Below are 27,454 nucleotides of genomic sequence, written 5' to 3'. Positions count from 1 at the left end.
CAGCCTCCTCCAGCCTCCACACAGTCTCAGCCTCCCCTCCCAGGCCTCCCCCCAGTCTCAGCCTCCCTCCAGCCTCCCCCCAGTCTCAGCCCTCCCTCCAAGCCTCCCCCCCAGTCCCAGCCTCTGCCCTCCCCTCCAGCCTCCCTCAGTCTCAGTCTCTGCCTCCCTCCAGCCCTCCCCAAGTCCTCAGCCTCTGCCCTCCCTCCAGCCTTCCCCCAGTCTCAGCTCTGCCTCCCTCCAGCCTCCCCCCCCAGTCTCTGCCTCTGCCTCCCTCTAGCCTCCCCCCAGTCTCTGCCTCTGCCTCCCTCCAAACCTCCCCCCCCAGTCTCAGGCTCTGCCTCCCTCCAGGCCTCCCCCAGTCTCAGCTTCTGCCTCTCTCCAGTCTCAGCCTCTGCCTCCCTCCAGCCTCCCCCAGTCTCAGCCTCTGCCTCCTCCCAGTCTCAGACTCTGCCTCCCTCCAGCCTCCCCCCAGTCTCAGCCTCTGCCTCCCTCCAGCCTCCCCCCAGTCTCAGCCTCTGCCTCCCTCCAGTCTCAGCCTCTGCCTCCCTCCAGCCTCCCCCCAGTCTCAGCCTCTGCCTCCCACCAGCCTCCCCCCAGTCTCAGCCTCTGCCTCCCTCCAGCCTCCCCCCAGTCTCTGCCTCTGCCTCCCTCCAGCCTCCCCCCAAGTCTCAGCCTCTGCCTCCCTCCAGCCTCCCCCCAGTCTCAGCCTCTGCCTCCTCCCAGTCTCAGCCTCTGCCTCCTCCCAGTCTCAGCCTCTGCCTCCCTCCAGCCTCCCCCCAGTCTCAGCCTCTGCCTCCCTTCAGCCTCCCCCCAGTCTCATCCTCTGCCTCCCTCCAGCCTCCCCCCAGTCTCAGCCTCTGCCTCCCTCCAGTATCAGCCTTTGCCCCCCCCCCCCCGCATGCGCAGATCTCCGGTCTGCATTAGAGACACCCCCACGCTCCTTATGAATCCACTTACCTGCTCCAGTGCCCGCCGCCATCTTCCTGGCTCACGTGAGTATCCTCTTCTGACACCGGCTTCCATCACGGCGTCCTCCGCGGCGTCCTGCTGTGAGCTCTGCATGTGACGTCCACACAGCAGTGAACGCAGCACAGAGGAAGCAGCTGATTGGCGCGCGCCTGTGACCCCAGAAGTGCAGGCGCCGGCAGTTCCGGGGTCAATCAGCTCCCTGTGCTCGGCGGCCGCAAAAAAAAAAAAATGTAAAAAATGTACGGCCCTGACTACGACACTAAACACACTGCCAGAGCTGCAATGGAACAGTTTAGATCAAAGCATATTCATGTGTGTGAATTGCCCAGTCAAAGTCCAAACCTACATCCCATTAAATATCTATGGCAAGACTTGAGAATTGCTATTCACAGATGCCTCTATCCAATTTCACTGAGATAGAGCTATTTTGCAAAGAAGAATTGGAAAACATTTCAGCCTTTAGATGTGCACAGCTGGTAGAGACATACCCCAAAAGAGTTACAGCAGTAATTGGAATGAAGGGTTGTCCTACAAAGTATTGTCTCTGGGGGCTAAGTGCAAATGCACATCATAATTTTCATTCAGATTTATATTTTTTAAAAAAATTTACAAAACCATGTATAATTTCTTTTTGCACCACAAGTACCGTACTTGCTACTTTGTGTTGGTATATTGCATAAAATACCAATAAAATTTAAGTTTGTGGTTGCAACGTGAAAAAATGAATACTTTTTCATGGCACTGTATATGAACTTTGTATTATCATAAGCATACTGGAACAAACTTATTAGGTCAACTGCACTGCAAAGTGAAGATCAAAAACAAAAAAAATAAAGGAGGAATTGCTACTCAGAAGTCGGGTGTATGTGTCCCAGCTTCAAAGAGGAGTGTACATGACCGGACATGTGGAAGACTTCAGATCATAGGCAGTGAGCGTCTTTGAAGCCGGAACTCATACACCCGGCCTCAAGGAAGCTCAATGCTGACTGGTACAAATCCGCATGCATGCGCGGTTTTGTGTCTCCATGCCAAGACGCTGGGCATTGCAAAGCGTGTTATCACACCTACTGTGTAATAATAATTATATTGTTTTTTGATCTCTGAAAAACATCTGTTTTTTATCCCTGATATTAGAAATCCCTAACATTGAAGGAAATATGGAGTCAGCAAGGATAATCGATTTGATTCCATGGATGGATTATGAATTTCGAGTCATAGCAACGAATACACTAGGCACTGGTGACCCAAGTCTGCCATCATCAAAAATCAGAACAGAAGCAGCTGGTAAGTATGATGTTTGATGTAGTCTTATAACATATGCATTTAATGTTTAGAATTCTTCTAGATAGATTATAATTGTAATTGATAATATTTTGTTGGATATTTTTATTTTAAGTACCCATTGTTGCTCCTTCTGATGTTGGCGGAGGAGGAGGAACTAATCGAGAGTTAACAATTACTTGGGTGGTAAGTGAAGATGATATTATTCTTTACAAGTATATTTGTGCTTCACTAGTAATAAAAATTTGTGAACTGGAAATGGGGTATGAATCAGAGCTGAAGAGGCAGGGAGCAGAAGAAAGAGTACTGAGGGAGATATTGGAGGTTCACTCACAATTTATAAAGGGTCGGCCACAAACCGGACAGAGGAATGATTTGTGTAAGTTGAATTCTATACTACAAACTTGAAAGCTTGATTATAGAAAGTGACATATTACATGAGATTAAAGAAAAAAGAGAAAGTCTAACGCACCCTCAAATCAACATTCTAGAGCAAAAGAACCAATGGTAAATGTAGAGAAGGTCTTGAAAGGATAAAAATCCGACTTTATGGTGTGAAGAAGATTAAATAGAATTTTATTGAAAGTCCATCGAAAGGTAAAATACAGACATAAATGTCAATAGAAAAATTAAAAAAGAACTACGCTTTTCGAATGATAAATATTCTTGTTCATAATTAAGACTGTTTATTATTCGAAATGCGTAGATCTTTCTTAATTTTTCTATTGACAATGATGTCTGTGTTTTACCTTTCAATGGACTTTCAATAAATTTCTATTTTATCCACATTGTCTCTCCAGGAAAGGAGACAAACTCTAGCGCAGCGCCACCTATTGGAAGTAGCGATCCTAAAAGTCAAAAGTGGATTTTAACAGTCCTTTGCATATGACTAAGGGGTACTTTGCACGCTGCGACATCGCAAGCCGATGCTGCAATGCCGAGCGTGATAGTCCCCGCCCCCGTCGCAGCTGCGATATCCTTGTGATAGCTGCTGTAGCGAACATTATCGCTACTGCAGCTTCACATGGACTCACCTGTCCTGGGACGTCGCTCTGGCCGGTGACCCGCCTCCTTATTAAGGGGGCGGGTCGTACGGCGTCACTGCGACGTCACACAATAGGCGGCCAATAGGAGCGGAGGAGCGGAGATGAGCGGGATGTAAACATCCCGCCCACCTTCTCCCTTCCGCATATCCTACGGAAGCCGCGGTGACGCCGGTAGGAGATGTTCCTCGCTCCTGCGGCTTCACACACAGCGATGTGTGCTGCTGCTGGAGCGAGGAACAACATCGGACCATCGCGTCAGCGTAATTATGGATTACGCTGATGCTACACCAATGATACGATTACGACGCTTTTGCGCTCGTTAATCGTATCATCTAGGTTTTACACACTACGATGTCACCTGCGATGCCGGATGTGCGTCACTTTCAATTTGACCCCACCGACATCGCACCTGCGATGTCGTAGTGTGCAAAGTACCCCTTAGGATTTATGCCAGATCAGAATCCCAATTTTATCCACACACTGTGAATCTGGATTTTCATCATTTCATTACATAAGACTGATTATAAGTTTTGGTGCTTATTCTCTTACTTACAGTACTGTTTTTTCTTTACAGCCTTTAGCCCGTGAATACCATTATGGTGACAATTTTGGATACGTTATTGCCTTTAAGCCTTTTAACGAAAGAGAATGGAGGAAAGTGACAGTAAACAATCCAGAAAGTGGGCGGTATATACATAAAGAGGATAGCATCACTCCTGCCACACAGTTTCAAGTAAAAGTTAATGCTTTCAATAATATGGGAAATGGTCCATTCAGCAGTATCGCTACTATATATTCAGCAGATGAAGGTGAGCTGCCTGACTAATCATTGGGGAGATAGGTAGACATGGGCGAAACTGCAGATATTCAGGTTTGGTGGGTCCAACCGGATTTTTGAAAATAAATTTGGTTCGGGACCAGACTTGAACACGAACATCTGCCCAGACGCCAATCCCCATATAAATCTATGGGGACCAGAACACTGTTTTAAAATGGTGGTAGAAGGGTCTAGGGGGATTTGAGTAGGACTGTTATATTTACTGAGTCTCCTGAGCAGCTGTATCACCACTTCTGGGGTTGCTCATTAATCCTCATATATATTCACTGCTTTTCTCACCCACTGGCAGTCCCATTGTCTGTGATTGGTTGCAGTCAGACCGCACCTCCACCCTCTGTGACAGCGTCTGTGATAGTTTGTAATAGTGGAAAAAATAAATAAATAAATTGTTGTAGGGTCCCCTCATATGGCTACAGGCTGCAGCCCCTAGCAGTGTGCTTATCTTGGCTGTGTATCAAAATTAAGAGGAAGCCTATGCAGCTTTTTTAAAATTATTTATGTAAATAATTAAAAAAAAATGGCGTGTGGTTCTTGCCAATTTCGATACCCAGCCATGATAAAATCGACAGCTGGGAGTTTGTATTCTGAGGCTTGGGAGACCCATGTTATTGAGCCCCCCAGCCTAAAAATAGCAGCCTGTTGCCGCCCAGAATTGCCGCATCTATTAGATGCAAGAATCTCAGCACTTTACTCGGCTCATCCCGATTGCCCTTGTGTGGTGACAATTGGAATAATATATGGGGTTTATGACAGCTCACAGTTGCCACTAAAGGCACCGTCACACGCTACGATATATCTAACGATATGTCAGCGGGGTCACAGAATTTGTGACACACATCCGGCATCGTTAGAGATGTCGTAGTGTGTGACATCTCCGAACAACTGTTAACAAGCAAAAATACTCACCTTATCATTGCTCGTTGACACGTCGTTCATTTTCATAATGTCGTTCCTCCTTCTGCACGCCGGTTGTTCATCGTTCTCGAGGTAGCACACATCACTACGTGTGATACCCTGGGAACGACGAACACAGCTTACCTGCGGCCGCCGGCAATGAGGAAGGAAGGAGGTGGGCGGGATGTTATGTCCCGCTCATCTCCACCCCTCCGCTTCTATTGGGCGGCCGCTGTGTGACGTCGCTGTGACGCCGAACGTCCCTCCCCCTTCTGGAAGAGGATGTTCGCCACCCACAGCGACGTCATTAGAGAGGTAAGTACGTGTGATGGGGATTAACGACATTGTGCGCCACAGGCAACTAGTTGCCTGTGTTGCACAAACGACGGGGGCGGGTGTGATCGCTTATGCGATCGCACGATATATCGTACCGTGTGACGCCGCCTTAAGCCCTTCAGTAGTAATGGGAGGCATCTATGAGACCCCCATTACGAATACTGTAAGTGAAAATCAATAAACACAAACACCAAAAAAATCTTTTATTTGAAATAAAATACAAAAACACACCCTCTTTCTCCAATTTCTTAACCACAAACACCCAGTTCCAATGTAATCCACATGAGATTCAACAAAGATCCTGGCTCGGCTACATACTGAAGTTACAACGCGTGGGCACAGTACCCCACTGTGACCGCAAGTAAACTGATCTCAGGTGACGTCATTGAACTCAGTGACCTCACCTAAGGTGAACTCATTCAGTTCAATGAAACATGCATCTCCTGGTAGAAAACCGTATTTCTTTTTTCAGCAGTTATGGTACTGAAATTTATACAACAAATTCCTGCATCAATACTGCAACTCCTGGCAAAAAAATGCATCTAAATGCGATGAAGTTTTGATGCAATATTTTTCAAGTAGGTGCAGATTTGGTGCGGAAATTTATACACCAAATTTCTGCACCAAATCTGCATCTTCTGGCAAAAAAACCTAATCTAAACGTGATGCAATTTTGATACAATATTGATGCATTTTTTTGCCAGGAGATGCAAATTTGGTGCATAAATCTGGTGCAGACATTTCAGCATCAAATTTGCATCTCCTGGCAGAAAAGCACACCGAAATGGGGTCAAAACTGTTTTTGCATGTTTTTTTGCCATTAGATGCAGATTATGTGTTGAAACTTATACACCAAATTCCTGCACCAAATCTGCATCTCATGGTAAAAAAAAATACATCAAAACGCAATGCAGTTTTGATGTGATTTTTTTGCCAGGATATGCAGTTTTGGTGCTGAAATTTATACACCAAACTCTTGCACCAAGTCTGTATCTTCTGGGAAAAAACACATCAATATCGCATCAAAACCATGTCCCCATTAGAGTTGAGCGCGGTTCGTGGTTCGTGGTTCTCCAGTTCTAGGCTCGAGTGATTTTGGGGCATGTTCTAGATCGAACTAGAACTCGAGCTTTTTGCAAAAGCTCGATAGTTCTAGAAACGTTCGAGAACGGTTCTAGCAGCCAAAAAACAGCTAAATCTTAGCTTGGTTTCTGCTGTAAGGGTATGTGCGCACGTTGCTTTTTACCTGCTTTTTACCTGCTTTTTTGCTGCTTTTTCTTCTGCGCTGTTTAATGCCAAAATGGATGTGTTCTTCTATTCAAGCAAAGTCTATGGGAATTTGGGTTTCTTGTTCACACTATGTTGTTCAAAATGCTGCCTTTTTGAGGCAGAACTTTGGTCAAAAACTCAGCTTTTCAAAGAAGCAACATGTCAATTGTTTTTGCCATTTGGGTTTTGCACTGCAAAGCTGAGTTTTTGACCAAAGTTCTGCCACAAAAAGGCAGCATTTTGAACAACATAGTGTGAACAAGAAACCCAAATTCCCATAGACTTTGCTTGAATAGAAAAACACATCCATTTTGGCATTAAACAGCGCAGAAGAAAAAGCAGCAAAAAAGCAGGTAAAAAGCAGGTAAAAAGCAACGTGCGCACATACCCTAATAGTGTAAGTCACTCTGTGAATCAAACTATTATCACATTTCAGTGTATAGTGTGCGTGAACAGCGCCTTCAGATCACTGCTGTTTCTATAATGGCGATCGCCATTTTTTTTTTTTTTTTTCTTGTCTTCCTTCCCTAAGCGCGCGCGTCTTGTGGGGCTGGCCAGCATGTCAGGCAATCACAGACACACACACACCTAAGTGGACTTTGAGGCAGAGAAGCAACGGCATGTGTGATAGGATCTGCATGTCACATGTCCCTGCATTATAAAACCGGACATTTTCTTCACGATCGCCATTATCTGCCTTCTGCGTCTTTGGTGTCAGACATCACTGTCGCAGTTCCGTCCTTTGTCCTATCGCCGATACAGCTGTATGCGCTGCATACACAGCGTTAGACAGCTTAGGGAGAGCACATTCTAGCAGTCCTTTTAAGGGCTCGTACCGGCAGGGTCAGAGAGCCATAGGTGACAGGTCCTGCAAACAGCAACAGCGTCTGTGTAGCCCAGGTCAGGGATTTCCTCCCTGCATTTCACCATTAGGAGGGAATAGAAAGGCAGGCTTCCATTCCTCTACCCAGAGCACCACAATCCTGCCACTGTACCCTCTTGTCCTCTGCACACTCCAACTCATTCTAAGTAAGCCATTATACTAGCAAACACTCAGTGTACCTAGTGGCATCCTATCTGTGGCTATTGGACTTTGCTATAGTCCCACTAGTGCAAAGACATTTGCAGAGCACGTCTGCCTGCATTGCACACTCCAAGTTTTTTAAACTAAGCAATTTTACTAGCAAACACTCAGTGTACCTAGTGGCATCCTATACGTGGCTATTGGACTTTGCTATAGTCCCACTAGTGCAAAGACATTAGCAGAGCACATCTGCCTGCATTGCACACTCCAAGTTTTTTAAACTCAGCCATTATACTAGCAAACACTCAGTGTACCTAGTGGCATCCTATACGTGGCTATTGGACTTTGCTATAGTCCCACTAGGGCCAAGACATTTGCAGAGCGCATCTGCCTGCGTTGCACACTCCAACAAATTATAACGAAGCCATTATACTAGCAAACACTCAGTGTACCTAGTGGCATCCTATACGTGGCTATTGGACTTTGCTATAGTCCCACTAGTGCCAAGACATTTGCAGCACGTCTGCCTGCGTTGCACACTCCAACGAATTATAACTAAGCCATTATACTAGCAAACACACAGTGTACCTAGTGGCATCCTATACGTGGCTATTGGACTTTGCTATAGTCCCACTAGGGCCAAGACATTTGCAGAGCGCATCTGCCTGCGTTGCACACTCCAACTAATTATAACGAAGCCATTATACTAGCAAACACTCAGTGTACCTAGTGGCATCCTATACGTGGCTATTGGACTTTGCTATAGTCCCACTTGTGCCAAGACATTTGCAGAGCGCATCTGCCTGCGTTGCACACTCCAACAAATTATAACGAAGCCATTATACTAGCAAACACTCAGTGTACCTAGTGGCATCCTATACGTGGCTATTGGACTTTGCTATAGTCCCACTAGTGCCAAGACATTTGCAGAGCGCATCTGCCTGCGTTGCACACTCCAACTAATTATAACGAAGCCATTATACTAGCACACACTCAGTGTACCTAGTGGCATCCTATACGTGGCTATTGGACTTTGCTATAGTCCCACTAGTGCAAAGACATTTGCAGAGCACATCTGCCTGCATTGCACACTCCAACTTTTTTAAACTAAGCAATTATACTAGCAAACACTCAGTGTACCTAGTGGCATCCTATACGTGGCTATTGGACTTTGCTATAGTCCCACTAGTGCAAAGACATTAGCAGAGCACATCTGCCTGCATTGCACACTCCAAGTTTTTTAAACTCAGCCATTATACTAGCAAACACTCAGTGTACCTAGTGGCATCCTATACGTGGCTATTGGACTTTGCTATAGTCCCACTAGTGCCAAGACATTTGCAGAGCGCATCTGCCTGCGTTGCACACTCCAACTAATTATAACGAAGCCATTATACTAGCAAACACTCAGTGTACCTAGTGGCATCCTATACGTGGCTATTGGACTTTGCTATAGTCCCACTAGTGCCAAGACATTTGCAGAGCGCATCTGCCTGCGTTGCACACTCCAACAAATTATAACGAAGCCATTATACTAGCAAACACTCAGTGTACCTAGTGGCATCCTATACGTGGCTATTGGACTTTGCTATAGTCCCACTAGTGCCAAGACATTTGCAGAGCGCATCTGCCTGCGTTGCACACTCCAACTAATTATAACGAAGCCATTATACTAGCAAACACTCAGTGTACCTAGTGGCATCCTATACGTGGCTATTGGACTTTGCTATAGTCCCACTAGTGCCAAGACATTTGCAGAGCGCATCTGCCTGCGTTGCACACTCCAACAAATTATAACGAAGCCATTATACTAGCAAACACTCAGTGTACCTAGTGGCATCCTATACGTGGCTATTGGACTTTGCTATAGTCCCACTAGTGCCAAGACATTTGCAGAGCGCATCTGCCTGCGTTGCACACTCCAACTCATTATAACTAAGCCATTATACTAGCAAACACTCAGTGTACCTAGTGGCATCCTATACGTGGCTATTGGACTTTGCTATAGTCCCACTAGTGCCAAGACATTTGCAGAGCGCATCTGCCTGCGTTGCACACTCCAACTCATTATAACTAAGCCATTATACTAGCAAACACTCAGTGTACCTAGTGGCATCCTATACGTGGCTATTGGACTTTGCTATAGTCCCACTAGGGCCAAGACATTTGCAGAGCGCATCTGCCTGCGTTGCACACTCCAACTAATTATAACGAAGCCATTATACTAGCAAACACTCAGTGTACCTAGTGGCATCCTATACGTGGCTATTGGACTTTGCTATAGTCCCACTAGTGCCAAGACATTTGCAGAGCGCATCTGCCTGCGTTGCACACTCCAACTAATTATAACGAAGCCATTATACTAGCACACACTCAGTGTACCTAGTGGCATCCTATACGTGGCTATTGGACTTTGCTATAGTCCCACTAGTGCCAAGACATTTGCAGAGCACATCTGCCTGCATTGCACACTCCAAGTTTTTTAAACTCAGCCATTATACTAGCAAACAGTCAGTGTACCTAGTGGCATCCTAAACGTGGCTATTGTACTTTTGTCAATTCACAGTATTGGAACGTTATTTGCAGCACGTCTGCCTGCATTGCACACTCTAACTTTTTTAAACTCAGCCATTATACTAGCAAACACTCACTGTACCTAGTGGCATCCTAAACGTGGCTATTGTACTTTTGTCAATTCACAGTATTGGAACGTTATTTGCAGCACGTCTGCCTGCATTGCACACTCTAACTTTTTTAAACTCAGCCATTATACTAGCAAACACTCACTGTACCTAGTTGTATCCTAAACGTGGCTATTGTACTTTTGTCAATTCACAGTATTGGAACGTTATTTGCAGCACGTCTGCCTGCATTGCACACTCTAACTTTTTTAAACTCAGCCATTATACTAGCAAACACTCACTGTACCTAGTTGTATCCTAAACGTGGCTATTGTACTTTTGTCAATTCACAGTATTGGAACGTTATTTGCAGCACGTCTGCCTGCATTGCACACTCTAACTTTTTTAAACTCAGCCATTATACTACCAAACAGTCAGTGTACCTAGTGGCATCCTAAACGTGGCTATTGTACTTTTGTCAATTCACAGTATTGGAACGTTATTTGCAGCACGTCTGCCTGCATTGCACACTCTAACTTTTTTAAACTCAGCCATTATACTAGCAAACAGTCAGTGTACCTAGTGGCATCCTAAACGTGGCTATTGTACTTTTGTCAATTCACAGTATTGGAACGTTATTTGCAGCACGTCTGCCTGCATTGCACACTCTAACTTTTTTAAACTCAGCCATTATACTAGCAAACAGTCAGTGTACCTAGTGGCATCCTATACGTGGCTATTGTACTTTTGTCAATTCACAGTATTGGAACGTTATTTGCAGCACGTCTGCCTGCATTGCACACTCTAACTTTTTTAAACTCAGCCATTATACTAGCAAACACTCACTGTACCTAGTTGTATCCTAAACGTGGCTATTGTACTTTTGTCAATTCACAGTATTGGAACGTTATTTGCAGCACGTCTGCCTGCATTGCACACTCTAACTTTTTTAAACTCAGCCATTATACTAGCAAACACTCACTGTACCTAGTGGCATCCTAAATGTGGCTATTGTACTTTTGTCAATTCACAGTATTGGAACGTTATTTGCAGCACGTCTGCCTGCATTGCACACTCTAACTTTTTTAAACTCAGCCATTATACTAGCAAACACTCACTGTACCTAGTGGCATCCTAAACGTGGCTATTGTACTTTTGTCAATTCACAGTATTGGAACGTTATTTGCAGCACGTCTGCCTGCATTGCACACTCTAACTTTTTTAAACTCAGCCATTATACTAGCAAACACTCACTGTACCTAGTTGTATCCTAAACGTGGCTATTGTACTTTTGTCAATTCACAGTATTGGAACGTTATTTGCAGCACGTCTGCCTGCATTGCACACTCTAACTTTTTTAAACTCAGCCATTATACTAGCAAACAGTCAGTGTACCTAGTGGCATCCTAAACGTGGCTATTGTACTTTTGTCAATTCACAGTATTGGAACGTTATTTGCAGCACGTCTGCCTGCATTGCACACTCTATCTTTTTTAAACTCATCCATTATACTAGCAAACACACAGTGTACCTAGTGGCATCCTATACGTGGCTATTGGACTTTGCTATAGTCCCACTAGTGCCAAGACATTTGCAGAGCGCATCTGCCTGCGTTGCACACTCCAACTAATTATAACGAAGCCATTATACTAGCACACACTCAGTGTACCTAGTGGCATCCTATACGTGGCTATTGGACTTTGCTATAGTCCCACTAGTGCAAAGACATTTGCATAGCACGTCTGCCTGCATTGCACACTACAACTTTTTTAAACTAAGCAATTTTACTAGCAAACACTCACTGTACCTAGTTGTATCCTAAACGTGGCTATTGTACTTTTGTCAATTCACACTACTGCAAATCTATGTGCAGCACCTCTGCATGACAACCTCGTGCTCTGTTTTTAATAAGCTATAATGATAGCACAAAATACTGCCATTTTGTGGCATCATAGAACTGGCTGTTGTATTCCATTAGTGCCCCACTGGTGACAAGCTATTTCTAGCACCTCTACATCACACCCTCATGCACATTTTGCTACGCTAATGTTATAGCAAACTCATGGAATTCATTGCTGCATTTCATAATTCGGAGGGATAGAAAGTCAGGCTTCCTTTAGCTTTTCCTTCTGTTCATAGACAGCATCTCCAAGACAAATTTCCCCTCCACGTCTAAGTGTGGAGAGGCAGCTAGTGCGCATGCGTGTGCCGATGTACCCCAGCTGCAGCATAATTACAGTGTTTCGCCTAGTGAGTATGCTCAGCCTGACTGTGCCATTCCTGACGCTAAGTTTTCATTTCGGGATACAGCGCATGCTCCCACACTAAGTGTGAAAAGCCTCTTTGCACAGGTGCTTGCATTCCGTGCCGGGTCTAAGTCCTGTTTTGGGCATAGACACCATGCTAAAGCTGATAGTCTTTTTTCAGAGACTGTATTTCATGCTACTGAGCATGCTCAGGCACTTCCTGCATCAGAGACTAGGTCCGGTAATGAACTCTTTGGCCCTGGCCCTGATGTGGGGGTCCCATATAGACCACAGGGCATCAGGTGTCCTCCCAAATGGCTTGCAGAGGCCCACACCTATGACTTGTCACCGCATTATTGATGCTCAGACGATGACTGGTGAGGTGTTTGGGTCATGGCAGCCATGAGGTCATCATTGAAGTTGCGTTTCCAAATAGGACGCTAGTTATGCCACTCATGACGTGTCACTCTACTTTTGTCTCCAGGAGGTGCATTGTGGTTCACCCTGGTTTGGGGCGGACCCAGGTTATAAAAGGGGCTGGAGCCAACAAGGAGGTGCGCAGTCTTCTATTATGCTCCGAAAGAGCACACCTCCATGTGTTGAACCCATTGCGGCTTTAGGCCAGAGGTAGGCAGGGATCGGGTGGTGGATGCAGGCCACCACCACAGTTGGTAACGCAGAACGGTTAAGACCAGCTCCTGTCCTAACAGTCCTGCTTGTGCAGCCCAGTGGCATTAACAGGCCTGCTGCTGCTGATGCGCCTGCTGTCCACAGGTGTGGCCCCTACGCACACGGTCAGCGTACTCAATGGCCCCTGTGTTGTTAACAGGGAGTTCCTGGGCTGGGTGGGCATGTGGACCCTGTGACGCTAACAGGGCTCACAGTCTCCAGATCCGAATGGCGTCTAACTCGGTTCAGGCTACTATTAGTTTCATAGCCACACAGCTCTGTATCCTCCACCAAACCTTCAAGTTGCCAACCTCTCCTTTTCCAACTGGGAGCACGGTGGACACTGACTGCTGATGGGGATATATACCTTTCTCTTTCTTTTCTTATTAATTTTCGTTATATAGCGGTCACAGATTATATACCACTTTATCCAAATCTGCCAGTCCCACTGTAACAGATGTTGTTTCTTCAGCAAATGTTACAGTTGCTTAACCACCAAATCCACGGACCAAAACTTTTTTCCCCTTTCCAACACACCTGTTCCCCTTTCCAACAGCATCTGTCCTTTTTCAACTCATTTTTGGATATGACCAAAAGTGCAACTGTGCAGGGACACCGTACTCAACGCCATCTCAGCACAGCAGCCATCCCTCGGTCCCTCCGATGTGGACAAGTAAAAGACCATTTCCTCCTATCCATGACAAAGCGTTGAGATTCACTCTGTGCAGCACTGGTGTTTAGTGGACAAGTAGATCTAAGATTGCGTACCACATTCTGCAGATACTCCTGTATACGTGCGTCTATTTCTATGGCAGGAATTAGTTCGCCAAATTTTGTCTTGTACCGGGGATCTAACAGTGTGGCAACCCAGTATTCAGGATTAGTTCAAATTCATACAATCCGAGGGTCATGTAGGTAGTGCAGCAAGAAGGCGCTCATGTGTCTTGTGCATCCAGGAGGACCAAGTCCTTGGTGTGTTGGTGGCAGAGAGGTGAGAATCGTGCATCCTTCCTCTGCCCTCTACCCACAACCTCGCACAACCGAAATGTGAGCAAGCTCTCACTCATCTGCTGAGTCTTCCATGCCCATCGCCAGTTCGTCCTCCATTTCTTCATGGGCTCCTGCACTTTCATCAACACTTTTTGCTGATACTATGCGCCCTTGTTAATCCCTCTCCCTCACCATGAATGCCGCATAGGTGCCGCTGACCATCTGGACCTCGTAGATCTTGTTATCCCTTCCGCATATGACTCCTCCTGTACTTCCTCCCCTTCCTCTTGTCCCAACACCTGACTCAGAATAATAATTACAGTGTGCTCCATCATGTAGATGACCAGAATTGTCACGCTGAGAATGACATTGCCAGTGCTAAACATCTTCGTCGACATTTCAAAACTGTGTAGCAGGGTGCATAGGTCCTTGATCTGACACCACTCCAGCAGCGTGATCTGCACCACCTCTGGATCAAGTTATCCCAGGCTATATGTCTTACCGTATTTCAGCAGGGCTCTGCGGTGCTGCCACACACGCTGCAACATGTGCAGATTCCAATTCCTGCGTGTCGAAACATCGCATTTACGGCGTTTAACTGCCAGACCCTAAGACTTCCGGAGTGATGAAAGTTGTTGAGCTGCTGTGTGCGCACGATGGAAGTGAGCACATAGCGAGCGTGCCCACTGCACAAGGCCATGTAGGCCGTGATGGTGTTTTAAAAATTGCTGGCGAATTCGGTTCAACACGTGAGCCCTAAAAGGCACGTGTGTCACATTGCCCTGAGGATGGCCCGCAGCCAGGTTTGCATCATTGCCGCACACGGCTGTTAAGTCACCAACGTAGTCCGCTCCGTCAATTTGTACTCCGGTTGCCAGGTGACAACGTGTTCCTTTCATGAATAGTGCTGATGATGTGAGAGTAGTCGATGCCAGCGGCGCAGGTGGACGCAGGTTATGCTCACCCACTGGGCTGCATTACCTTGACAGATGCAGAATCTCTGGCTGAATGTAGCTGGTGGGTATCTCACAGATGAAATACCATCATTCAGCTACAACCAATGGGAAGACACCACACCCTTTTTTATGCCCATCCTGTCTGCAGACCACTGCCAGACATAGCTATGAACCTCTGGTTAATTTTACCCCCAGTTCAGTTTTATGATTTTGTGTGCTTGTTACCTGACTACTTTTCCTGCTTGCTGTTTATGTACCTTGTTGGCCGATACGCATTTCAACTCTGCTTGTTTTCTGATTCTTTCCTGGCCGTCCCATTCTGTTCCTGTTCCTCAATTAATGTTTTGACCCTGCCTGACTACTATTCTCTGTAATAGCGGTGTGACTCACATTTCCCATACATTTCAAAGTAAAGCTTTGACCGCCTGATGGCATTGAGCTCTGCTGCCAGCATAGTAAGGAGGTGTGTGGTAGTCCTTGTGCGCAGTTGCAAGGAAGGGTGGCCTGACCACACAGGGTTTGCGCCAAGGTAGAGGACCCACACGAGGTTGAAGAGGCAGAAGCAGTGTATTAACTTCTACATACAGAACAAGGATTGAAACAACTCGTGGGGACGGCAAGACTTGTACAGCAGACCCTTCTCCATCTCTCACCATAGTTTGCCAGTGCCCAGTCAGTGACATGTAATGACCCTGTCTATGCTTACTGGTCCAAGTATCTGTGTTGAAATGCACCCTGTCGCACACAGATTTTCTCAAGGAAGTGGTGATGTTGTGTGCGACATGCTGGTGTAGCGCGGGCATGCTTTTCTTGGAGAAGCAGTGGTGATTGGGCATGTGGTACTGGGGCACAGCGACAGACATAAGGTCTGTAAAATCCTGTGTGTCCACTACGCGTAAAGGCAGCATTTCGGTAGCCAACAGCTTACAGAGGGATAGAGTCAACCACTTAGCTTTGTCATGGGTCGCAGTAAGTGGCCTTTTATTTGACCACATCTGAGGGAAAGAGATCTGGCTGCTGTCTGTAGACGGTGTTGAGTAGGGTGTCCCTGGAAAAATGCAGGTTTGTGAGAAAAGTGCAGGCGGAGACATGATGTTGCCTTCATCTTGCCTTCAGATCTGTTCATCTTGTATCATTTTTAAAAAGCACATCAAGCAAGGGTTACTCCAAGCGGAGTCTACCTTTTTTCCCAACATTGGGCACACAGACACCCCATCAGTGGCAGCACTTGTGCCCTAGTTGCAAACAGGATGTTTTGATTTGCATCAAGCACATTCCAAATCCACAAGCATTTACTCTCCCCAGGATGACACAGGGGTAGTAAATTCCTTCTGGATCCATGACTTGTTCATTTTGATGAACGTCAGTGTGTCCACATTGTCACTGGACAGACGCGTGCGCTTATCTGTCAGCACACACCCAGCAGCACTGAAGAAGACACGTTCAGAGACAACGCTGGCAGCTGCACACGACAAAATCTCCAAGGCGTAACTGGAGAGCTCTGTCAATTTTTCTAGATTTGAAGCCCAAAAGGAGCAAGGCTCCATTTGCAAAGTCATTGCATCGATGTTCATTTGGAGATACTCCTGTATCATCCTCTCCATCCATTGACTATGTGTCAGACTTGTTGTCTCTGGTGGCCTTGCAAAGGAGGGTCTAAAAAAATTATGAAAATATTCCATAAAATTGCTGTTACCAGCACCAGATACGGTCCTACTGGTACGGGTAGACTGTTGAAGATGACGATGCCGTCCCATGTTTGTCAAGTTACAACTGGGAGAATCACTCCCTTCACCTGCACGGTTGTTTGGTGTAAAAGCCGAGCTAAGATCGAGTAACAGCTTATGCTGATACTCCAGCATACGTGCGTCCCTTTCTATGGGTGGAATTATGTCACAAAATTTGGACTTGTCCCGGGGATCTAATAGTGTGGCAAGCCAGTAGTCATCATCACTTCTAATTTTGACAATCCGAGGATCATGTTGGAGGTAGTGCAACAAGAAGGCACTCATGTGTCTTGCGCAGCCATGCGGACCAAGTCCACGCTGTGTTTGTGGCATAGAGGTGCTAACCGTTCTTTCTTCCTCTGACATCTCCCCCCAACCTCTTTCAACTGAATTTTGACCAAGGTCTCCCTCATCCGCTGAGTCTTCCATGTCCATGGACAGTTCGTCCTCCATATCTTCATGTCCTCCTGCACCTTCCTCAACATCTCGCCTGCTACCATGCGCCCTTGTTGATCCCTGTCCCCCATGGTCCCATGCCTGCCGCGTTGGTGATGATGAACGTCTGGACATTGGTGATGTTGTTGTGTCTTGCGCATATGAATCCTCCTGTAGTTCCTCCCCTTCCTGTTGTCCCACCCCCTGACTCCGAATAGTGTTTAGCGTGTGCTCCAGCATGTAAATGACTGTAATCGTCATGCTGATAATGGCATTGTCAGCGCTAAACATATTCGTCGCCATGTCGAAACTGTGCAGAACGGTGCATAGGTCCTTGATCAGAGATCACTCCATCAGGGTGATCTGCCCCACTTCTGCATCTCGTTGGCCCAGGCTATACATCATGACGTATTGCACCAGGGCTCGCCGGTGCTGCCACAGTCGCTGTAACATGTGGAGAGTTGAATTCCAGCGTGTCGCCACATCGCATTTCAGGCGATGAACCGGCAGGCCGAAAGACTTCTGGAGCGATGCAAGTCGCTCAGCTGCGGCGGTTGAACGGCGGAAGTGAGCACTGCAGACAGTTTACGTGCCCTGGTCAGAAGGCCATCTAGGCCGGGATAGTGTGTTAAAAATTGCTGGACAACAAGGTTCAACACGTGAGCCATACAAGGCACGTGTGTCACCTTGCCCAGGCGAAGGGCCGCACCCAGGTTTGCAGCATTGTCGCACACGGCCTTACCAGGCTGCAGGTTGAGTGGAGACAACCATTTATTAAACTCGGACCGCAGAGCTGACCACAACTCCTCAGCTGTGTGACTCTTATTCCCAAGACATGTCAAGCTAAAGACCGCCTGATGCCGTTGCGCTCTGCTGCCGGCATAGTAATGAGGGGTGCGTGATTCCTTCTGCGCAGTGAGAACGCTGGTGGCCTGACCAGGCAGGCTTGGGGCGGAGGTGGAGGACCCAGATGAGGTGGAGGATGCAGAAGCAGTGGCGGAACTTGGACAGACAGAGGATTGACACACAAGTCGTGGGGACGGCAAGACTTGTGCAGCAGACCCTTCACCATCTATCAACATAGTTACCCAGTGCCCAGTCAGCGACATGTAACGTCCCTGTCCATGCTTACTGGTCCAAGTATCGGTGGTGAAATGCACCCGTTCACACACAGAGTTTCTCAAGGAAGCGGTGATGTTGTGTGCGACATGCTGGTGTAGCGCGGGCACACCTTTCTTAGAGAAGTAGTGGCGACTAGGCATCTGGTACTGGGGCACAGCGACAGACATAAGGTCTCTAAAATCCTGTGTGTCCACTAGGCGGAAAGGCAGCATTTCGGTAGCCAACAGCTTACAGAGGGATAGAGTCAACCTCTTAGCTTTGTCATGGGTCGGAGGAAGTGGCCTTTTATTTGACCACATCTGAGGGACAGAGATCTGGCTGCTGTGTGTAGACGGTGTTGAGTAGGGTGTCCCTGGAAAAATGCAGGTTTGTGAGGAAAGTGCAGGCGGAGACATGATGTTGCCTTCATCCAACGTAGGTGCTATCGATGTCTGAGAGAGCTGTACACACTCACTTGTTTCCCCTTCCAAACCAACTGACGACCTACCAAGCAAACTGCCTGTTGCGGTTACAGTGGTGGAAGTTTTGCGTGGAAAAACAGGTGTGACAGCTGTCCCCACAGTCCTAGAAGATGAAGAGCGCGCGGATGCACTGGAAGGGGCGGGCGGTGGATGGTTCGCTCCGCTAGGCCGCATTGCAGCACAGTGAGCTTCCCACCGGGACCTATGATATTTATTCATGTGACGATTCATGGAAGAAGTTGTCAAACTGCTGAGGTTTTGACCTCTACTAAGAGAATCATGACAAATTTTACATATCACATGATTTGGGCGATCTTTTTCTATGTCAAAAAAGGAACAGGCTAGGCAAGGCTTAGAGGCCATGCGACCTGTTGATGCACCCCGAATAATGCTCATAGGCAGAGTGGTGGCTGAGGATGCAGTTGTAGACGTGCTACCAGTGCTCCGACTCTGTCCAGGAAGGCGCAAGGTAATTTCGTCGTCGGTTGCATCCTCCTCCACCGCCTCTGTTGACCTCCTCGAGTGCCTGACTGGGGGTTGACAGTAGGTGGGATCTAGAACTTCATCATCAATTGTTGTGTTTGCACTCCCCTCCCCCTCAGACCGAGCCTCTTCTTGCCCTGACCGAATATTTAAGTTGTCATCCCAATCGGGTATCTGCGTCTCATCTTCATCAGTATGTTCCTCATTGCCTATAACCACAGTTGTTGGAAAGGCAGCATTTTGGTAGCCAACAGTTTGCATTTTATGAAAGTCAACCTCCAAGCCATGTCATGCCCTTCTAAAAGCATGTATAACACAGCGAGGGGACTCCAACCACAGTCTCCCTCATTTCCACTCACTGGGCCACACACACCCCACTTGACTGGCATCGGTTGAGCTCCCTTTTGAAAAAGAAAAAGATGCTTTGCATGAAGCACTCTCAAAAATACGCGTGCCTTTCCCGTCCCCTGGCTGACCCAGGGGAAGAAAAGTCCTCTGAGAGCCATGACTTGTTCATCTTGGTTCTTTTAGAGACACAGCGAGGGGACTCCAACCACAGTCTCCCTCGTTGCCACTCACTGGGCCACACACACCCCACTTGACTGGCATCGGTTGAGCTCCCTTTTGAAAAAGAAAAAGATGCTTTGCATGAAGCACTCTCAAAAATACGCGTGCCTTTCCCGTCCCCTGGCTGACCCAGGGGAAGAAAAGTCCTCTGAGAGCCATGACTTGTTAATCTTGGTTCTTTTAGAGACACAGCGAGGGGACTCCAACCACAGTCTCCCTCGTTGCCACTCACTGGGCCACACACACCCCACTTGACTGGCATCGGTTGAGCTCCCTTTTGAAAAAGAAAAAGATGCTTTGCATGAAGCACTCTCAAAAATACGCGTGCCTTTCCCGTCCCCTGGCTGACCCAGGGGAAGAAAAGTCCTCTGAGAGCCATGACTTGTTCATCTTGGTTCTTTTAGAGACACAGCGAGGGGACTCCAACCACAGTCTCCCTCGTTGCCACTCACTGGGCCACACACACCCCACTTGACTGGCATCGGTTGAGCTCCCTTTTGAAAAAGAAAAAGATGCTTTGCATGAAGCACTCTCAAAAATACGCGTGCCTTTCCCGTCCCCTGGCTGACCCAGGGGAAGAAAAGTCCTCTGAGAGCCATGACTTGTTCATCTTGGTTCTTTTAGAGACACAGCGAGGGGACTCCAACCACAGTCTCCCTCGTTGCCACTCACTGGGCCACACACACCCCACTTGACTGGCATCGGTTGAGCTCCCTTTTGAAAAAGAAAAAGATGCTTTGCATGAAGCACTCTCAAAAATACGCGTGCCTTTCCCGTCCCCTGGCTGACCCAGGGGAAGAAAAGTCCTCTGAGAGCCATGACTTGTTCATCTTGGTTCTTTTAGAGACACAGCGAAGGGACTCCAACCACAGTCTCCCTCGTTTCCACTCACTGGGCCACACACACCCCACTTGACTGGCATCGGTTGAGCTCCCTTTTGAAAAAGAAAAAGATGCTTTGCATGAAGCACTCTCAAAAATACGCGTGCCTTTCCCGTCCCCTGGCTGACCCAGGGGAAGAAAAGTCCTCTGAGAGCCATGACTTGTTCATCTTGGTTCTTTTAGAGACACAGCGAGGGGACTCCAACCACAGTCTCCCTGGTTGCCACTCACTGGGCCACACACACCCCACTTGACTGGCATCGGTTGAGCTCCCTTTTGAAAAAGAAAAAGATGCTTTGCATGAAGCACTCTCAAAAATACGCGTGCCTTTCCCGTCCCCTGGCTGACCCAGGGGAAGAAAAGTCCTCTGAGAGCCATGACTTGTTCATCTTGGTTCTTTTAGAGACACAGCGAGGGGACTCCAACCACAGTCTCCCTCGTTGCCACTCACTGGGCCACACACACCCCACTTGACTGGCATCGGTTGAGCTCCCTTTTGAAAAAGAAAAAGATGCTTTGCATGAAGCACTCTCAAAAATACGCGTGCCTTTCCCGTCCCCTGGCTGACCCAGGGGAAGAAAAGTCCTCTGAGAACCATGACTTGTTCATCTTGGTTCTTTTAGAGACACAGCGAGGGGACTCCAACCACAGTCTCCCTGGTTGCCACTCACTGGGCCACACACACCCCACTTGACTGGCATCGGTTGAGCTCCCTTTTGAAAAAGAAAAAGATGCTTTGCATGAAGCACTCTCAAAAATACGCGTGCCTTTCCCGTCCCCTGGCTGACCCAGGGGAAGAAAAGTCCTCTGAGAGCCATGACTTGTTCATCTTGGTTCTTTTAGAGACACAGCGAGGGGACTCCAACCACAGTCTCCCTCGTTGCCACTCACTGGGCCACACACACCCCACTTGACTGGCATCGGTTGAGCTCCCTTTTGAAAAAGAAAAAGATGCTTTGCATGAAGCACTCTCAAAAATACGCGTGCCTTTCCCGTCCCCTGGCTGACCCAGGGGAAGAAAAGTCCTCTGAGAGCCATGACTTGTTCATCTTGGTTCTTTTAGAGACACAGCGAGGGGACTCCAACCACAGTCTCCCTGGTTGCCACTCACTGGGCCACACACACCCCACTTGACTGGCATCGGTTGAGCTCCCTTTTGAAAAAGAAAAAGATGCTTTGCATGAAGCACTCTCAAAAATACGCGTGCCTTTCCCGTCTCCTGGCTGACCCAGGGGAAGAAAAGTCCTCTGAGAGCCATGATTTGTTCATTTTGGGTCTTTTAGAAACACAGCGAGGGGACTCCAACCACAGTCTCCTTCGTTGCCACTAACTGGGCCACACACACCCCACTTGACTGGCATCGGTTGAGCCCCCTTTTGAAAAAGAAAAAGATGCTTTGCATGAAGCACTCTCAAAAATACGCGTGCCTTTCCCGTCCCCTGGCTGACCCAGGGGAAGAAAAGTCCTCTGAGAGCCATGACTTGTTCATCTTGGTTCTTTTAGAGACACAGCGAGGGGACTCCAACCACAGTCTCCCTCGTTGCCACTCACTGGGCCACACACACCCCACTTGACTGGCATCGGTTGAGCTCCCTTTTGAAAAAGAAAAAGATGCTTTGCATGAAGCACTCTCAAAAATACGCGTGCCTTTCCCGTCCCCTGGCTGACCCAGGGGAAGAAAAGTCCTCTGAGAGCCATGACTTGTTCATCTTGGTTCTTTTAGAGACACAGCGAGGGGACTCCAACCACAGTCTCCCTCGTTTCCACTCACTGGGCCACACACACCCCACTTGACTGGCATCGGTTGAGCTCCCTTTTGAAAAAGAAAAAGATGCTTTGCATGAAGCACTCTCAAAAATACGCGTGCCTTTCCCGTCCCCTGGCTGACCCAGGGGAAGAAAAGTCCTCTGAGAGCCATGACTTGTTCATCTTGGTTCTTTTAGAGACACAGCGAGGGGACTCCAACCACAGTCTCCCTCGTTTCCACTCACTGGGCCACACACACCCCACTTGACTGGCATCGGTTGAGCTCCCTTTTGAAAAAGAAAAAGATGCTTTGCATGAAGCACTCTCAAAAATACGCGTGCCTTTCCCGTCCCCTGGCTGACCCAGGGGAAGAAAAGTCCTCTGAGAGCCATGACTTGTTCATCTTGGTTCTTTTAGAGACACAGCGAGGGGACTCCAACCACAGTCTCCCTCGTTTCCACTCACTGGGCCACACACACCCCACTTGACTGGCATCGGTTGAGCTCCCTTTTGAAAAAGAAAAAGATGCTTTGCATGAAGCACTCTCAAAAATACGCGTGCCTTTCCCGTCCCCTGGCTGACCCAGGGGAAGAAAAGTCCTCTGAGAGCCATGACTTGTTCATCTTGGTTCTTTTAGAGACACAGCGAGGGGACTCCAACCACAGTCTCCCTGGTTGCCACTCACTGGGCCACACACACCCCACTTGACTGGCATCGGTTGAGCTCCCTTTTGAAAAAGAAAAAGATGCTTTGCATGAAGCACTCTCAAAAATACGCGTGCCTTTCCCGTCCCCTGGCTGACCCAGGGGAAGAAAAGTCCTCTGAGAGCCATGTCCACATTGTCAGTGGACAGACACGTGTGCTTATCTGCCAGCAGACCCACAGCAGCACTGAAGACAGGTTCCGAGAGAACGCTGGCTGCAGGACACGACAAGATCCCCAAGACGTACGTGGCGAGCTCAGGCAATTTATCAAGATTGGAAGCCAAGAATGAGCAGGGCTCAAGTTGCACATTAATGGAATCGATGTTTCCTTGCATATACTCATATATCTGTGTGTCCTCCTCTTTTTCCTTGTCCAGCTCTTTTGTTTTCGCATGAGTATATGTCCTTGTCACTTTCCCATGTGTTGTGAGTTGTTTGTGACCTTTTGGACACCTTTGAGGGTGTTTTCTAGGTGTTTTTCTGTGTTTGTGATTGCCTGCCATTGTTTCCTATGCAGTTCGAGTTCGGTTCGTCGAACGTTCGACGAACCGAACTCGAACGGGAGGTCCGTTCGGCGAACCAACCTCGAGCCGAACCGCGACCGGTTCGCTCATCTCTAGTCCCCATGATTAAGCAATAGCGAAACGGTCATTGGAGGTTTCCTGGAATCCTTAATCTGTGAAGCTGCACTTGGCACTTTAGATAAGTATGTATTGAATTACTTATATAGCTTTTTTTGCACCCAGGAGCAGGATTCCTCTGACAACCAGTGTATATATGTATATACACACTTGTTTTTACTTATCTCTCTAATTAATTGAGACCTTGTGCTGTTAGTGCAGTTCCACATTTTCTTCCACCACATCCTTGAATTGTTTTTGTCATTTTACGATGTATATATGTTTATGATTGATTTGCACCTTTTTGCAATTACGTTTTCTATATATCTAATAACAGTTTATATTTTTATACAAAAAAAGCACTCTTTTTCTCTCTGTTTAATTATTATTCTGAGTGTAACATGAAGTGGCCTTACCCAGGGTAACATTTGTTACCTCCTGGCCACCTATTCTCATTATGTGTCGCATGGATTTTTGTTTTCTATTATTGTCCTCATTGTAGTATACAAAATGTTGTGGTTTGAGGCCATTAATAAAAGTAATAAAAAGAACAAATAAATCATTTTTTTATGTTTTTGCAATATCTTGTAATAAGTAGTAAAAATATATAGTTTGCAAAAATGAATGATTCCATGTGATTTTCCTGTATTTTCTGCACAGCACCAACAGAAGCACCTACAGAAGTCGCAGCCTACGTGTTGTCATCCACTGAAGCACGTATAAGTTGGCAGCCAGTGATTGGGCAGACAGTTACAGGTTACCAGGTGACTTGCACAGTTTCATAATGTATACACCCTGGAAACCTTTGTATACAGTAATTCCGCTATGCCATGTTAGCCATACTAATATTATGGGATTACATGTGTAGTTATGTGGTCAGTATGGACAGAATGTCACCATTTCAATAGAGTTTTGTATTGCCTAAAAGTTGAGCTTCACTTTATCATACTGACCGGAAGCACACAATGGAGATACTGTGCTTCTGAAATGACATCTCTCTTAGATCATCCTATTAGTGGCTAAGTGATTTTCACATTTCAAAAGGTAATACAGGCAAGTGTGATGAAATATCTTACGTTGCACATTTTTGAGACCTTTATTACTTATTTTGCTTTATGGTGTAGGCATTAGTATTATACTTTATTTCAGAATTTTAAATGATGCTGAATGCATTTGTTCCAATATGAACATGTGTAGATGATCTATGTCTATAGAGGACCCTTTGCAACTTTAGACATTATAAACTGTAAATCTCTGCACATAGTAGCAGGAATGTAGATGCATATGTTTTTTTCCTTATTTGTTTTCTCCATTCTTACATGGAGATTCAGGGCACCAAAATATAATGGATCATTTCTTATCACTCGACAGAGTGTGTCACTACTTTCAGCTCAGTGGGTGTACATTTTAAACCGACATTGTCCAGTTATAGTCAAAAATTCAAATAGAAGTGGATTCCCGCTCTGTCGTAAGAAGATGGTCAGCAGTAATGATTAAACGTGATTTTATTATGCGTTTCAGAGATCACATCTCCTTCCTCAGATTTATTTGTAATAAATCTGAGGAAGGAGACGTGATCTCTGAAACACGTAATAAAATCGCGTTTAACCATTACTGCTGACCATCTTCTTATGACAGCTTGGGAATCCACTTCTATTTGAATTATTATATGCTAACTCTTCATGGTGCCTGCTGCAGCCAAAACCTGCACACCTTCAATAGCAGTTGTGACTATTTTCACAACTGCATCAGGAGAGCACATCTGATTTTATTCTACAAACGTTTGTAATGTTAGTATACTATTAGCGCTTTTTGTCTTTTCAGTCTCTTTAACATTGTCCAGTTATAAAAGGACAATGTCATAGGTATGTAAAAGTATACCCTCACAATTCTTACCAAAATGAAACATCCATAGAAAAGATTAGGACTGCGCCAGAGTAATCGTGCAAAACTTTATCTGTGTCACATGACCACGCTGATGACTCCTTCCTAACTGCACTAAGAGTAATACTTACCTTTAGTAGGTCTGCCATAATCAGATACCCTTGAAGACAATTAATTTGAGGGCAGTAATAGACGCTGTAAGGAAATGCTGATGCCATTCACTACTTCTATCTCCACCTCCTAATGACGTCTTGCTTAACAGTTATAAGATGCGGGGGCAGCGATAGGAGCATAGTGTAGGGGCTGCACTCACCTCTCCCACAGCTTCTATTGCCATGGATCCAATGCATTTTCAGAAGACGGCAAATGTAAGCAACTATAGTAAGTAACTGCTGTGCCACCCCCTGATGATGTCCTTTTCTCCAGGAAGGGCAATTGACGCCGTAGAAATGTGAGTGCAGCCCCAGCCTCCTTTGATGCCATGTTCGACACTCTTCTCAAATGAACCATTACAGGAAGTGAAGTGAAAACACATTTATGGATTAGATAATGAATCTAATTACAAAAGTACTTAGGGTGTGAAAATCAATCTTTTGAAAAAAGAGTTAAGTCCATCTAGTTCAACCTTGTTCTACCAATTATACATTTTGTCACTAAGTTACTTATAACCAACAATGTTGTGTGTACTGAGGAAATCATCCAGCCCTTTTTTAAAAGCTGTTATAGTATCTGCCATTACTACCTCTTGTGGTAGGGTATTCCACAATCTGACTGCTCTAACTGTAAAGAACCCTTTCCTATTTAGCTGCCGGAATCGCTTTTCTTCCACTCGCAGTGAGTGCCCCCTGGTCCTTAGTATTGCCTTTGATAATAATAAGTCATGTGCCAGTCCTTTGTATTGACCACACATGTATTTATACAAATAAATGAGATCTCCTCTGAAACTTCTTTTTTCTAAGCTAAAGAAATCCAACTTTTCCAATCTGTCATCATATGGAAGGCCTTCCATCTCTTGTAGTAGTCTAGTTAGTCGCCTTTGAACTAAGTCTACCTTCAGAATATCCTTTTTAAAATGGATAGCTCAAAACTGGATCCTATATTCTAGATGTGGCCTTACAAGTGATTTATAGAGAGGTAACAATACGTGGCGATCATGGGATCTAATCTTTCTTTTTATACACCCTAAAATCTTGTTTGCTTTAGCAGCTGCTGATTGACATTGAGTGGTGTTGCTCAGCTTATTTGTAACCAGAATACCCAAGTCCTTCTCCTGTTGTGTAGTCCCGAGTATACTTCCATTTAATGTACACGCAGCTATAGGATTACTCCATCCTAGGTGCATTCCTTTACATTTATCAACATTAAATCTCATTTGCCAGTGTCTGCCCATTCTGACATCCTATCCAGATCGTTTTGTAATATTATACTATCAAGGTCCGTTTTTAATAACCTACATAGTTTGGTGTCATCAGCAAAGACTGACACTTTAATATCAATCCCATTCACAAGGTCATTAATAAATTAAAAAACCCCACTGCTGACTATAGCCCAATTACAGATGTACCATTTATGATTACTCTTTGTTTCCTGTATTTTAGCCAATTCCTTACCCATCTGCTTATAGTTTCCTCTAGTCATTGCTTCTGGGGCTTCATTAGAAGACTGTTATGTGGCACAGTATTTAG

At 46.2% G+C, this 27,454-nt stretch overlaps 1 protein-coding gene across 2 annotated transcripts in view; it reads left to right on the top strand.

The window, feature by feature from the left end:
• CNTN1 (contactin 1) overlaps positions 1-27,454 on the top strand; it is a 308,991-nt gene that overhangs the window by 259,225 nt on the left and 22,312 nt on the right. For both annotated transcript variants that reach the window (XM_075344989.1, XM_075344990.1), the window contains 4 exons: positions 2,104-2,253; positions 2,366-2,436; positions 3,871-4,105; positions 24,546-24,649. In XM_075344989.1, coding sequence (XP_075201104.1) covers positions 2,104-2,253; positions 2,366-2,436; positions 3,871-4,105; positions 24,546-24,649 — 560 coding nt within the window. The remainder of the gene's footprint in view (positions 1-2,103; positions 2,254-2,365; positions 2,437-3,870; positions 4,106-24,545; positions 24,650-27,454) is intronic.

Source organism: Anomaloglossus baeobatrachus, chromosome 4, assembly GCF_048569485.1.
Source record: "Anomaloglossus baeobatrachus isolate aAnoBae1 chromosome 4, aAnoBae1.hap1, whole genome shotgun sequence".
NCBI classification, from domain to species: domain Eukaryota; kingdom Metazoa; phylum Chordata; class Amphibia; order Anura; family Aromobatidae; genus Anomaloglossus; species Anomaloglossus baeobatrachus.
This window is presented reverse-complemented; position numbering and strand designations above follow the sequence as displayed.